Consider the following 14,930-nt stretch of genomic DNA (forward strand, 5'->3'; position numbering starts at 1 on the left):
CAACTGACATCAACTCATTTTATAGCAGTAAAATGGTAAAATATCCACTTTAAAATATCCTGTCACCAAACTACAATGTTTCCCATATACTGTTTTGAAATGAAGGGTCACAAGTCAGATAGAGGGCATGGGGGTAAAAAGACTGAGTTTAGAACTGGAGCAATTTCCATTCTAAAACAGTTCTTTCAATTTACAATTCCAATCAAAAAGTAAGTTACCCGGAGAGCAGTTAAAACAAAATGGCTAATTGGCACGACTCTCATTTCCAGAGTTTATTTTTCCATTTAGTGATTAACGGAAACACTGGTTCTTCACCTTTGGTTCCTTTCGAGAATTATTATAATTCTGTGTGTGCGTGAGCGTGCACGAAAAGTTAGTTAGACTTGACACCATTACGGCTTACATAAGGGTTAGTCTGTCATTCTTTGTTGCTTTTAAAAAAAGAAAAAAATGTTAAAAATGAACTAAAGTTGCTCTAAGTCTGGCAGAAGTCGTAATAAACCTCATAGAAGGTAAGAGGAGGGAAGAGAAGAGGTTTTCTTTCACTACTTTTTCTTTTTAGCATCAGTAAATTCAATCTAGGCAATGTTTCTAGTTAACAAACCGAACAGTTAAATTTTTTCTTAAAATGGCATTGCATAACTTAAGATATATGATGTTTGCCACCCACCCCCCCATAAACTTTAACAGAATCAGGGAAATTCTGTTTCTGAAGCCTTGCGTCTACACTACTGCCTTCCAATGATCCATGACAAAATGAAACAGGGACAATATGGCAGCCTGGGAAAAAATGGTACTTGGAAATGCTCATTTAGCTATTACTTTCAACCACTTAAATGACATAACTTTGTAGACTTCTTGGAAGTAACGAGGTCCTGACTGGAGTTCTAGTCCCTTTGTTTGCTCTCACTCTCCTATCAAGACCAGGTGATAGTGGAAGGTAACACAGCCCAGCGATAGGCAAGAAAGAAGTGGGACAGGCAGAGGGAATGGATCTAGCAGGAACTGACAGGCAGCCCCGAAAACACTGGAGAGCTCCCTGCCTCTTCAATACAGTGTATTGATTCCCTTTAGAAGACAAATGGGTATAAAGGTTAACTGCTTTTTCAGACCTTAAGCTTACCTGTTAAGGCACTTACTTACCCTCCCCACCCCATATTTTTCATATAAAACCCACTATTTCATTTGAATGCATTTTGCTCGGCTATGATAATCTGCAAAATAAAACAAAAATAACGTTGACCATTTTTTTTTTTATAAAACTGTTGCATCAAGAGAAAGGTTGTGTTTTATTTTCTGAAGTGAGCACAAAGTACACCTTTCACAATAACACTGAAAGCAGGTGCAAAGACTGACAGTGACCTTTGACTAAAGGTAGCTTTGTAAAAAGAAAATACCAAATAAATCAGTGCCCTTTCTGATTGTTGTAAAACTGAGGGGGGCAGGGGAGGGGTTGGTTGGTTGTTACATAAAAGTTGGTCCAAACTTACAAAATAAGCACAAATGTGCATAGTTCAGAAGATCTGCAAGAGGGCCATAAAAGACTCTTATGTCCCTAAGATTAGCATCCACTTAAAACTGCAAGAATACAAAATAAAACTGTTAACTAGAATTTGTGAAGATGTACAATCAACAGATCTAGTTTTTAGAACAGCATGAATTTAAGCAAAGGTTTTTTTTCTTTTTTTTTAAACTATTGTATGCAAGACCCTTTTCCACATAAAAATAAAGCTGTTGTTGAATTAATATTATTCAAGTCTCTTGGATTGCTGCCTTAAATTGCAGCTAGAAAAGTCTTTCCAGATAAAAATGATGTGCCTGAGGAAAAAACAGATACTCAGTATGGTAACCCTCTGCCTCGACCTCTGCCAGCTGGTGTGCTAATGTGTCCCCTGTATCCTTGTGAGTATCCAGGTCCTTGGGCAGGAGAAGTCCAGGTCTGCCCGTGCATGAGGCCAGGGCCACCCGGGTTTTCCTGTAAGTTACCGCCATAGTTATAGTTGTGCATCTTTGCTGGCAAAGGATGAGTACTCTCTGGCCCTGCGGGAGGGTCACTGCTGTTGGCCAGGACTGCAATGGGGCCATGGCTATATTCAAATCTGTGGTCCTTGTCTCCACTAAACAACATGGGACCGGTATTGAGGTAAATGTCTCCATATCCAGCTACTGAACTGGGAAATGACTCGGAAAAGGCAGAAGGCTGAGGCGGACCACCAGAATGAGATGAAGCAGTACTGTAGTTATCCAAAGACTGAATATCCGAGTTTCCAATGAAGCTCCGTCGTTCCAGTGTTGGAGCAGAGCTACCTCCCAGACCGTCACTGCTAACGTAGGGAGCGGAAGAGAAAGAGGAGGATCCAAAATTGTCCTTGTAGTCGGAAGTGGGTACGTAAGTATCTCCTGCCTGGTAATCAATACCACTTTCTCTTTTGGGGTCATCCTGGGGCTGATGCTGGGCGAGCAGCTGTAACAAGGCAGCTTTCACTCCGGCGTGAGGGTCAGTTAACGCAGAGCTAGTGGTGGGAACATGCTGGTTTTCTGTCCGATAATCCAGATCTTCTTCAGTGACTGGTGGTGGTTCAGGTGGCTCAGGAGGTCGCTGATCAGGAGGCAGAATACGAGGCCGGTCTGGTTCTGGTGTGAGCTCCAACATCCTCATATCTTGATGCTGAATGAGGTCATCTTGCCCTAAGTGACGCAAAGCAAAAAAAAAGAGTTACAAGTTATCATGGAAAACCAGAAGTTCCAAACAGTCCATGTTTCCTATGGGTGGTTGTAATGAACACCAGAAGTTCCATCTCTGGAGAAAGGGGGAAAAAAAAGAGAGAGAGAGAGAAAGGAAGGACGGAAAGAAGGAAAAAAGGAAGGGAAGGGAAAGCAAAAGAAGGAAAAAGGGATGGAAGTGCTAATTTGCAGGCTACCGCTTAAGTCTACGGTGACTGAAAAATTTAATTGCATTTGACTTCTCAAAGGTATCTCACATCAACCTATTTATCGCTTGAAGAACAAAAAGCTCCTATCCACAGAGTCTCTGCCTTGGTCAAAATCGTCTTGTAGTTGGAGTAAAGACTATTTCTCAACTACAGGTTTACATGAGAAGGCTCTATGGCATTCATAATGAGCCAAGTCACACGTGAGGAATTTGTTAAAGAAGCTGCTCCTAGAAATAAAACGACTAAGGAGACAACCCACCACCTGGGATTTTTCAGAACCCGTCCGCCGGTGATGCCACGGACACTCCGCGTCACCGCTGCCCCCCAACACCACACACACGGCGCGGGCAGCAGCGTGTTAGAGATGGGCCATCTGCACACTCACCTGATGCCGGGGTGCTAGGTTCTGGAGGTGGCCTGAGTTGTAATGACGCTTCGTGTCCTGATCCATTTTCCCTCTCTTCTAGCAGCACATCCTTCTGCTTTGACTGCTGGGCCTTTATTAACTGAGTCAGCAGAACCGCAAACGCGCTCTGCACGGCCGCCTGCGCAGCGTCCGTCTCCACTTTAGGCTGCGTGCTCTGAGAAGAAGGCTGAATTCCTCCCAATGGTTTCGAAGACTCCTGCTGTGGTGTGGATGGATCTGTCTGTTTTTCACCTGTTGCCAAAATTCCAGCAGGAAGGTTTATTTTATTTAGCTGCTGTTGAGTCTCAGAGTTTACCTTAATGTTCAACACTTGGACAAAATCAGTCATATTAACACTTGTTTTAGACTGCAGTAGGTTTAGGAGAATTGCCAATTCACTGTGGTTTAACTGCGGTCCAGGGCCTGTTTTTACTAAAGACAAAATTTGTATTAATTAGCATTGCCATAATTCATAGCACATCCCGCCCCCTAAAATGGCCCTGTGTGACCATATTCAAATGTACATTTGTGGGACAGTGTTTAAGAAATGCTGTGAAAAAGGCATCTCAGTCTAGTTCTAATTTCATGGACGTTTAAGATGGAACTGCTCTGAAGTTAAAACAACTGAAACTGTGGCCCATTCTTCAGGGGGAAATACTTCACAAAGGAAACGTGAGACTATGGCTGGAAGCCCATACCCTACACAGAAGCAGGAACCAGGAGGGCAGAGGAGGAGGCACCTACAGAGTCCGCATTCTCTAAGCATTTCACATCCTTTACTCCTCACAGCAACCTTAAAGCCATGATCTGTTATTAGTATGCGCCTCCCCCTTTTTTTTTTAACTGAAGAAACTGACCTCGGGAGACACTAACTCACATGCCCAAAGTCACGCACTCTAAGTGGCTGAGTTGAGGTGAGAACCTGGGTGCTCTGATTCCAGACTCACAGCTCTACTCACTGTACTGCTCATCTAAAATAATACTTTTTATATCTAAGGACTGTACCTTATTTTTGCAGTAAATTCACACTGTGATGTTGTAGAATCTTTCATAAATGTATTTTATTCAAATTACCATTTTTTAAGTTAACTCACTTTGGGAAGCTTGGACCTCCTACAGAAACATGCTTATGATGTGGACACAAGAGGGTTTTAGCTCAGCATCAGCAAAACACCTGTTTTTCTCGAATTTTCCATTTAGACTTGTGATAGTTACACAGGTTCTTGTGCAAGCCTCTGTGAGTCACATGGAACAAGGCTCGAGGGTATATACTACCATGGAAGCTCAGTGACACTACATCGATAAGCAATTTCTCTAAGATTAAAAGGCAAATAGAAGAGAGACTTCAAGAAGATGAAACACTGATGATTAAGGCTATCCTTTTATTTTCTCTTTATATATCTTGAGATACTTTTATTACTTATTAGTTATTTTTAGGTTAACTTGAAACAAACTTTTGCAAATTCTTCTCATGACCCCCAGGCATTAATAAGTAAGGAGCCAAGCCTGTTTGCTGTGGCGCTAAGAGCCAGTTTCCCTCATTCTCCAGTTCATGGACGTTTAACCTCTATCAGCAGAGGTTCTGTAATGATGCTCTCTCCTCTACAGAAAGGGCATTTTCTTATTTTAAGACAGCTGATGATAACAAAAATGGAGCACAGAGGATTCATTTCTATTTCACAAAACCAGAATTCTCACTTCTTAACAGTGACAGTTAAAAAGGGGGGGGGACAAAAAATGAAATGTTGATCAACAAGTAACAACTGGTTTTGGTTTGTAATGTAACATGTATCAGCGCTTTAATGTAGTCTGACCAAGGTCAAGTATAAGCTTGCAGCTTACATGGGAAAGCATTAAAGGTAATCTCTCTCAGGCTTTCTCAGCTAATCTACTCTATATTTATACTCCACCACCAAAAATTGAATCTGATCAGACCTGTTTTCATCAACCAACTGACCTTTAAAATCTAAACCTAAATGACAGAATGAGTTTAATAAGATTTCCAACCACACTGAAAAGGTTTCATTCTCAGGAAGAAGCTGACTCTTCTAACAACTGAGTCAGAGGAAGAAATCTGTTTCCCCCAAATAGCCTTCTTCATCATACATCAAGTCCTTTCTGGCACAACAGGAGAGTCCAATCTTTGAGATTCTAGAATATAATGGGACATATATTAAGAGTGAGTGGATATTATAAACCATATAAAACAGCTTCTTTTAGGAATTCGGCTGTTTCCCTGTATCTGTCTATGAACGCCCACACTAGAGCAGGCAGAAAGTCAGGAAACCTGGCCTCTCACTGATCGCTCTCTGCCGAGTCCATCTTAACCCACGGTGACTTCCTACTGAGGCACCTGGGAGCAGTGCGGCGTCTGCGCAGGCAATTCCCAGGGAAGTGTTGAGTGCGGGGAATAAACCTGAATGTTTCAACCACAGATGCGAGCAGTCACATCACCGTGAGGCCAGAACAAGGGAAGAACACCGACCGCCGCGCAAAGCACTACTGACCAGGTGCGAGACTCGAGTTGGCCTGAGGTTTCAGCTGCGAAGATGGCAGCGTGCCCTGCGGGGTGCTGGCCCTGCTGTCGTCGAAGCCAAGAGACAAGTCCTTCCTGGGGGCTTTCACTGTGGACACATCATCAGTCATGCCCATCTGCTTCTGTCGTCTTCGCTTCTTACTCCACAGCTCATGACAATCTTGCCATAAAGGAAGGCTGGAAAAAAAAGTATCCAATTGTGTGCAATGTTACTTCTTAACAACACCCCAAAACTGCTAACAGTCACTACAGAGCTGCTCCCCCCCCACCCTGCCAGTCGTTCCAGAAGACTGCAGACACATGCTGTGTGACTCCTCAGTAAAAATCAGCCTTGACGCCCGCCCCCCAACTTCAGGGCTTCACCTCTACAGCCAGACTATTTTTCTGTGACTTCTGAATGATCAGTAAATAATCATTTAGTAAAACTATGAACGAAGAACACAAGTTCATAAAAGTATGTTACTATCATCCTTGGTGCAACCTTTTAAAGCCGGTTCTTCTCACAGTCCACCACACATTGAACAGGACATGGGGAAAAAAGGGGAAAAAATGCCACTTGCAGAAAATGGAAACAGGATTAAAAAGTAGCAAAAGCTAGGAGATGACGTCTGTGAAAAACTTCCTAGTAAAAGCGTCTTACTTTTTTAATGCCCTCTTATTTACTTCCATAATGAAGTGCTCTAAAATTAAACTATGCTACAGAGAAGTTTCAAAAATAGGTAATCCAGGCTCATGACTACCTGTCAACAAAGATTCTGAAAAACTAGCAACTATCAAAATTACCCACAATTCTGAAACAATTCTGCCTTAATGTGATTTCATAAAACTGAAAACACTATAGAGTAACTTTTGCTTAAAGACATAAACGTTTGATTTAGAAGTTGATTTCTTCTTATCCTAATAAAAATTCCAAAGGGAAGTTACTATTATATCTATTTTAAAGATGAGAAAATTGAGGCTTGGAAAGGTTAATAAACTTGCCCAGAATAACTACAAATGCCCTTACACAGCCCCAACCTGGTGATAGATCTGCCACCTTTAACCTGGATATGTTTCCCTCTAGGGATGCTCTCCAAGGGGTACACCTGAAACTGCTGTAAAATAACTCGCATCTCTCTTTGTCCTCTTTCCTGACTTCAATCCTTGAGAGTGGCCTGCACAGCAAGTTCATTCACACCTCCTCTTCCAGTTACTCTCATCTCACGTTATAAGGTAAAGGCATATGCAACAATATGGTCCAATCTTAGCAATATAATATTAAGTAAAAAAAGTCATTCCCAAAAGATTACAAACAGCATGATACCCTTTTAATAAATTTTTAATAAAATTAAAAACAACTAAAATTTTTAAATATAACTTTTTATGAATACATATAGATGGCAACAAAAGTATATACAAAAGAAAACAGGGATGATGGTTACCTCAGGTGGAGGGAGGCAAGGGGATAGGTCGTAGGGCAGGGGGTGGGGAGAGGGGATGATATGACTAACGGAGGTTATTGTCAAGGTTCTAGCTTTTATTTGGTAGGTTCATGGCTGCTTATTAAAATCATTTAAAATAACTAAGTAACTAAAAGAAAAAAAAGAGAGCCATGCATGGACCAATGATGAGTGACACGAGGATTATGATTAAACCAAGTCTATGCACCTGAGGTCCAAAAACAAAACAAAGGCATACCTCTCAGCCATCTTACTATGGTGCATTGCCTCAGCGTGTAAAAACCTCCTGGAGTAACAAACAAAGGTACAATTTGAAATATTGATATTGGGAAGCTTTAAGGCATCATAAACCCGCCAAAGACTTTCCTTTCTGTGCGCTGTGCGTGTGCATGTATCATAAGATGTGTGGCCTTAGTCCCTGCTGGAATATTCTGAATTCAGATACACTGCGGAGTAGGGAAACTGGAGTGACCTCACTTCGAGGCTCTTGCGGCAAAGCCCCATGAGAAGAAAGCAAGCAAAGAACTCCACTAACAAGGGCTTTGGTTCCCTCCCATAGTTTAAAGCTAACAGCTTCCTCTATGGATTATCTCAACACTCATCTCTAGGAAAGAGAAGCAATACCCAACAAACAGCTGAAACGTACAGGTTAGTGACTCTGACTCTGGATACACCAGCAATGTTTTCCAGGATGACCAAATTTTTATTTGCTTTTCTGAAGGTTCAAATACTGGCTCAGCCACTTACTTATTGTGTCTCATCAGGCAAGTAACTTGACCTCTGTGCCTCAGTTTCCTTATCTTTAAAAATGAGATCAGCAATACAATCTACCTTATGGGGTAGAGGTAATACATGTTAACATACGCAGGCACTGGACAGTGCCTCTCACACAGCAGGCACTATATTCATGTCTGATGCCATTTACCATCATTCAACATGACAGCTGAAAACTACTTTAATCAAATCACATCATGAAATATTTATTCCAATTACAGTTGATCACATTTTATCTTAGAAATTGGTGTTTTTTACTTGCTGTTAAGAAAAAATAAAATTATAGGCTAGCTGTCACTCTAATTCACTTTTTAGCAGAAAATGCCTTCTTTTCATTAAATCAGAAAAATCTGACACCACGTCTCATACAATTAATGTAGTTGTTTTGGTTTTTTAATATCCCATTCTCATTTGATTATTCCAAAAAAAATGACAAGAGTTTAATAAATACACATAGCTCCCAAAGGAATACCATGCCAATGCTTTTCTTCACAGTCCTCACCTCACAGATAATTGATCATTTTAACTACCTATTACATATTACAAAATAATGAGATGTTTCTATAACTCTTAATTTATATATTAAATCGATAGCATTATAATTTCAACCTGACTGCTTTAGTGATATATCCCTAATTTATTACTGGATTACAGCCTGTTCACCAAAATGTGTATTTAACATCCTTATTTTTAATGGAGAAATGCAGTCAGTTGTGTTCTGATAAAAATTAAGTGAATTTAGGTGATGTGTTTGACAATATGGAGAGAATTTCCAATTAGGTAATGTGGCACGCGCTTCCCATTAATGGGATGTATCTACGGTTCCAAGGCTTCCACAAAAACATTTAATAAGAAAAACAATCTAACATACAGACTGGCCAAGTTGTACTGACATTACATGTTGACTTCCTAAACTTTTCTACGTATACTAGATGAAACAAGCACTAATAAAAGAAAAAGTACCAAGTGTAAAAAGTCATTTAGGGGCACCTGGATAACTCAGTTGGTTAAGTGACTAACTCCTGACTTAGGCTCAGGTAATGATCTCAGGGTAGAGAGATTTGAGCCCCATGTTTGGAACTGTACTGGGTGTGGAGCCTGCCTAAGATTCTCTCTCCCGGGTGCCTGGGTGGCTCAGTTGGTTAAACGCCTGCCTTTGGCTCCAGGTCATGATCCCCAGATCTGGGATTTCTCTCTCGAAAATAAACAAAAATCTTTAATAAAAAAAATTTTCTCTCTCCCTCTTCCTCCACCCCTCCCCAGCCCCCCACCCCCCCACCTCTAAAAAAAAAAAACAAAAAAAGAAAACAAGAAGGCATTTATTAAGTATTGGTAAAGCTTCTTTAGCTTACTTTCTCAAATTTTGAAAAAAATGATTAATTACTGGATTAAAAAAAAGTCTCTTCAAGTCACATGGTTTCTAATTCTTTACTATCAAGAAAATTATGAGAAAGAATCCTAAAGTTGACATCTGAAAGATCATTCTAATAATTTCTGATGACAGGGGCACCTGGGTCGCTCAGTGGGTTAGGCCTCTGCCTTTGGCTCAGGTCACAGTCTCAGGGTCCTGGGATTGAGTCCCACATCAGGCTCTCTGCTCAGCAGGGAGCCTGCTTCCCCATCTTTCTGCCTGCCTCTCTGCCTACTTGTGATCTCTCTCTCTGTCAAATAAATAAATAGAAATTAAAAAAAAAAAAAATCTCAGGGTGCCTGGGTGGCTCAGTGGGTTAAGCCTCTGCCTTTGGCTTGGGTCATGATTCCAGGGTCCTGGGATCAAGCCCCGCATTGGGCTCTCTGCTCAGCGGGGAGCCTGCTTTCTCCTCTCTCAGCCTACCTCTCCGCCTACTTGTGAGCTCTGTCTGTCAAATAAATAAATAAAATCTTAAAAAAAAAAAAAATCTCTGATGACAAATCACTATGTGATTTTTGCAAGCCATGTGGAAGAAATGCAAAGAAATCAGTGACAAAACTATGACAAGAGTCCATCTGTTCGTGAAGGCTTATTTACAAGGGTACTTATAAAAATAAAAAATAAAATTACAATTAATGTGGGACTTTGTCATTCTAGAATAAGGAGTATTAACTGATAGATATTAAAATTACATGGGGGATCATAGCCCTACTATTTCATTAGGTTGCATCACCAACCAAATTTACATAAACATACACACACACACACACATATTCATTTTTTATTTTTTAAGTAGGCTCCACACCCAGCATGGAGCCCAACATGGCTTCAACTCATGACCCAGAGATCAAGACCTGAGCTAAGATCAAACAGTTGGACACTTGACTGACTGAGCCACTCACACACCCCTTTCTTCCCTTTTTTTTAAAAAAAAATTTTAATTGAAGTAGAGTTAACATATAACATTATATTAGCTTCAGGGGTACAACATAGTGATTCAACAATTTTCTTTCCATTTTTAAACTTAAATTAACATACTAGTAATATTTGCAAAGATCAATTGATCAAGAAGAAAAAAAAAAGGCTTTGTATTTTCTAAATGACTCTTGGTGAATATCAAAATGCTAAGATATTTTGATCCCGCTGGACACATTTACAAGAGTGATATAACTGCCCATTTGAAAATGTCAACACTTACCATACACTGAAATTTATATCTTTTGCAACTATTCCAACCCTTGATTAAAAAAAGTTTATACACCAATTTAAAAATATGCTCAATATAGCTTTTATCAGAAATCTTTCCTGTGGACCAATTAAACCAAGAGATCAACTTAGTATTACCTTGGGAGAAAAATGACCTTATATTCCTCTTGACAGGATAAAGCAAGAAGCTCACCTCACTACCTCAGTAGTATTCTTGACACATACAAAGGTTACTCTAATTCTGATCACAAGAAAGCCATCAGAGCTAGATTATAGAATGTTTTACAAAACAGGTAGCTTCAACTCTTCAAAAATGTCAATGTCATAAAAGCCCTACCCAAAGAGTAATTAAAGACTGAAGAGACACTGCAACTAAATGAAATGTGTGAGCTTTGAATGAATTCTTCATCTAAGACAAAAAAAACAAAACAAAACAAAACACAACCCCAAAAACCAGACTATAAAGGAAATTACTGGGCCAACTGGAGAAATCTGAATATGGACTATCTACTAGATACCGCAATGTTAAATTTCTTACGCTTTATAATTGTACTGTAGTTATAAAGTCCTAGTTCTTACAGAAACACAGCAAATTATTGATAAGTGTCGTGTCACTCTCACAATATAATAGTTCAGGAAAAAAGGCTTATTATATATAGTGATAAAGCAGATGTCAGTGACTATTGAATCTACATGAAGGGTATACAAATGCTCATTGTACTATTCTTCCTGTTTTTCTGTAGAGGTGAAATGTTTCCAAATCAAAAGTTGAAAAGAATTCTTCTTTGAAGGAAGAAGAGTCAAAGTTTCAAAAGAATGATTCAGATCCTTCAACTTCAAATGATAGATCCTTTTTGTCTTTCAAACCATCCAGTAATGGCAATTCATATATAGTTCAATAAAAACTTAATAAAGCTGAATATGAAGGTCTTAGAAAATATAATAAGCCCAATCTAAGTGATAAGTGGAAGAGCCAGGATTTGGAACTCCAAAGCCCACGTTTGTTCATTCATAATACACTAATTTTATTACATGGAAACATTTTATTATAGAAATAGGCTTGCTTTTTATCAATTTTTAAAGTTATCCCTATAAAGTTTCTAGAGCCTATCAAAAAGAACCAAATGGACTGCTTTGTCCCCTCCCCCTCCCCCCCAAATAGATCTAGAGAAATTATAGGAGCCACGAGGGAATGAAGGTTCAAGAACCCAGTTACTGTGACTCTCAAACTCTATACATTTTCTCTCAATCATACAATAAATTCATTCTATACTGGCTTTTGTTACTAACGCTCTTAGGATTTCCTATTGTATTGTCTGCCAAGGAGCATTTCAGAACTGCTCTTTCTTACTGAACTTGCTGGCTCCACCCTGAACTAGATTTGTATTCTTGGGCAAGTTTCTTAACCTCTTTGAGCCTGCTTCTTCCTCTGTAGAACAGTGACAATAATAATAACCACCTGATAGGAGGGAATACAAGAAAAATGCTTAGCAGAGCACTCAAGTTTTTAACTATAGGAACTAGCAGCAGGATAAACACGAGGTATGGTAGAAGTACTACCAGAATAATATTGGCAGCAGGAATATTAGAGTTGAAATCTAGTAAAATTAGAAAGAGGAAGACTGCTTTTGCTAATCCTGGTTAGCTGAACATGAAACGAGGTTCTGCATTCTAGATGTACAAATTATGTGTGTTACTACTACTCTTTCTTTTGATTTATGCTACTTCTTTTGACTTAACTAATCATGGAAGAGTTTCTGATTGTTTTATAGCAATGCTATTAAAACTGGCCAGATGGGATCTAACATAATGAAAAGCCACTTACTCTGGTGGAGGCATTTTTGAGGGTTCCACGTCCCGCAGGAACTCGCACTGGAGCGCCTGTTCTGCGGTGCAGCGCTTACTGGGATCCAAGGCGAGCATGTAATCAAACAAGTCTAGTGCGGCTGCAGGAATACTGGCAGGAGAGGACGACAGAAGTCATGCATAGTCTCTGACACAAGCTTAGTGTTTCTTTAAGTTGACATTTCATAACATGTTTGCTCTACTTTATTCCAATAGATTCCAAATTTCCCTTTTAAGACACAGTCATTTTTACATAATTTTTTAAAACTGCTATTCTAAATAATTTGAAATTTGGCCAACAATGGTGTATCTTATTACTGTTGGAAATTTGAGATTATGCCATAAATTAAGAACTGAACAGAACAGTTTCCTATAACAAAATAAAAACCGGAGCTTCATTAAATGGTGTTCCAGCTCTGTCATGTAAGCTCCAAATGAAACACACACCCCTAAATCACCGATACCATAATGACAGTGAGATGGTAATTTGCATGTAGCAAAGGGAAACTCAAAAGTAAAGGACATAGAAGAACTGAGATAGGTCTACCTTGGATCAATAGAGGACAGAGTGACATTTAGAATTCTCAAGAAATAACTAAAAAAAAAGAAAAAAAATTCAGTGCGATATGGACACTTAAGCATCCCCTTCTTACAAAACAAATTCTTCTCTTAACTTTCGACGATATTGCTTCTTTGGTTTCATGGTGTTGAAATATGGTAGTTTGATTACATCGGGCCACACTGCAGGACACGGACTCCCACATATACGGCTGAACAATACACAAAAAGAGGTACATCAATATAAACTCCACAGAAGAAAAAAATACAGACAACTGCTATATAAAAATCCCCCCATCCTTCAACACAGAAAAGTTGGAGTCTTGATACAATATATAAGAAATTTCATTAAATATTTTAGCATCCCAACTTAATTACTTGTTTTAAGGAATCAATTTATTGTCAGTGGATATTTCTAACACTCCAAACATTCCAATTCCTAAAAAGAAAACCTTCACATTTGCAAAATCAAGTCTTAAAACACAGGTAACACTCCAAATACTTTGACCATGTCTTGAACCGAGATGAAAAATTTTATGCCAATAAATTAAGGAACCAGAGTGTAGGTTTATGTCTTTCTCTGGTCTTACAGGTACCTGTCATTACTTCTGCAAGAACTGCGGAAACAAATTTCCACACAGGAAGGAAACTATACAGTCATGTCTGCTGCTGCATTCCATCAACAGAAGGACCCTCAAAGTAACACTCTTTTTTTTTTTTTTATTTTATTTTTTTAAAGATTTTTATTTATTTATTTGACAGAGAGAAATCACAAGTAGTCGGAGAAGCAGGCAGAGAGAGAGAGAGGGAAGCAGGCTCCCTGCTCAGCAGAGAGCCCGATGCGGGACTCGATCCCAGGACCCTGGGATCATGACCTGAGCCGAAGGCAGCGGCTTAACCCACTGAGCCACCCAGGCGCCCCTCAAAGTAACAGTCTTGAAACACAGAAGTTCTTCAGCTTAAGTAATGCCACTGAATTCAAGGTATTGAGAAATTTTAACTGCTTTACTCTGTGCTTATCTGTAGCTTGAAAGCCCTATTTTTGTACTAACGACTAAGTCCCTGTTACAATAATGTGTAGAGGTAACTCCAGCTGGTAAGCATTTAAAAACTCACTCGCCAATAAGTAGATGAAAAATTTGTTAAATATGGTAAGCTTGCATATACTGAACCTCAAAAATAAATGTACACTGAACATAAAATCCTCAGCTGATCTTCACATGTGAAGAGGAAGTGTCCATGCATCACCGACTAAAAATAAAAATGTTCTGTACGTAATAAATATAAATGCACCAGTGTGCATAAACAAGGGATGACTAATGTTGTCCAGCCATCCTTTAGCTGAGCTGTAGAACGCTATCTCAGAAAACATACATATTTACATAAGACAACTGCTCATCTTTTTTAAGCTATGTCCCTAAAATGTACTTTTTTGGTTTCAACAGAGTTTACGATTTTGGAAACACAAGCTTCTAAGAAGGTAGTAAGAGCCTATCCTTTGCACACGGCCAGTCTCTTCTTCCTCCCGACTGGATTTTTACACCTCCTCAAAAATACAGTGGCTCCCTTAGGAAACAAGACTGACCCTGGGTCTCAATCTGCCTTCCTAATCTCAATCCCCAGTTCATCTCTCCCCACTGCCCAATCACACTCTTCAATGTCCGTGATAAAATTCTCTTTCCCTAGATTCTAACTAGTGGAGAATCTTTTTCATTGCTCGAGATTCATATCAAATAATCCATTCAGTGCAGTCTTCTGTATCCCCATGGCAACTCAGAAGGGTCCCTTAGCATTCTACTTGCTTCTTTGGACACTTTTTCAT

The 14,930-nt window shown here is 39.5% G+C and overlaps 1 protein-coding gene across 2 annotated transcripts in view; it reads right to left on the minus strand.

Annotated features, from left to right (window-relative positions):
- Positions 1 to 1,270: 1,270 nt before the first annotated feature.
- Positions 1,271 to 14,930, minus strand: part of CDK13 (cyclin dependent kinase 13) — a 121,341-nt gene continuing 107,681 nt past the window's right edge. Inside the window, exons 10-14 of one of the 2 annotated variants that reach the window (XM_059397239.1) lie at positions 13,204 to 13,320; positions 12,531 to 12,662; positions 5,847 to 6,052; positions 3,319 to 3,591; positions 1,271 to 2,688 (exon numbers count right to left, since the gene is read on the minus strand). In XM_059397239.1, the coding sequence (XP_059253222.1) occupies positions 1,838 to 2,688; positions 3,319 to 3,591; positions 5,847 to 6,052; positions 12,531 to 12,662; positions 13,204 to 13,320 (1,579 nt within the window). In that variant the 3' untranslated portion in view covers positions 1,271 to 1,837. Of the gene's footprint in view, positions 2,689 to 3,318; positions 3,772 to 5,846; positions 6,053 to 12,530; positions 12,663 to 13,203; positions 13,321 to 14,930 lie in introns of both variants that reach the window. The other variant, XM_059397238.1, reaches the window with a different exon arrangement.

The sequence above is a fragment of the Mustela nigripes genome, chromosome 4, assembly GCF_022355385.1.
Source record: "Mustela nigripes isolate SB6536 chromosome 4, MUSNIG.SB6536, whole genome shotgun sequence".
Classification (NCBI taxonomy): Eukaryota; Metazoa; Chordata; class Mammalia; order Carnivora; family Mustelidae; genus Mustela; species Mustela nigripes.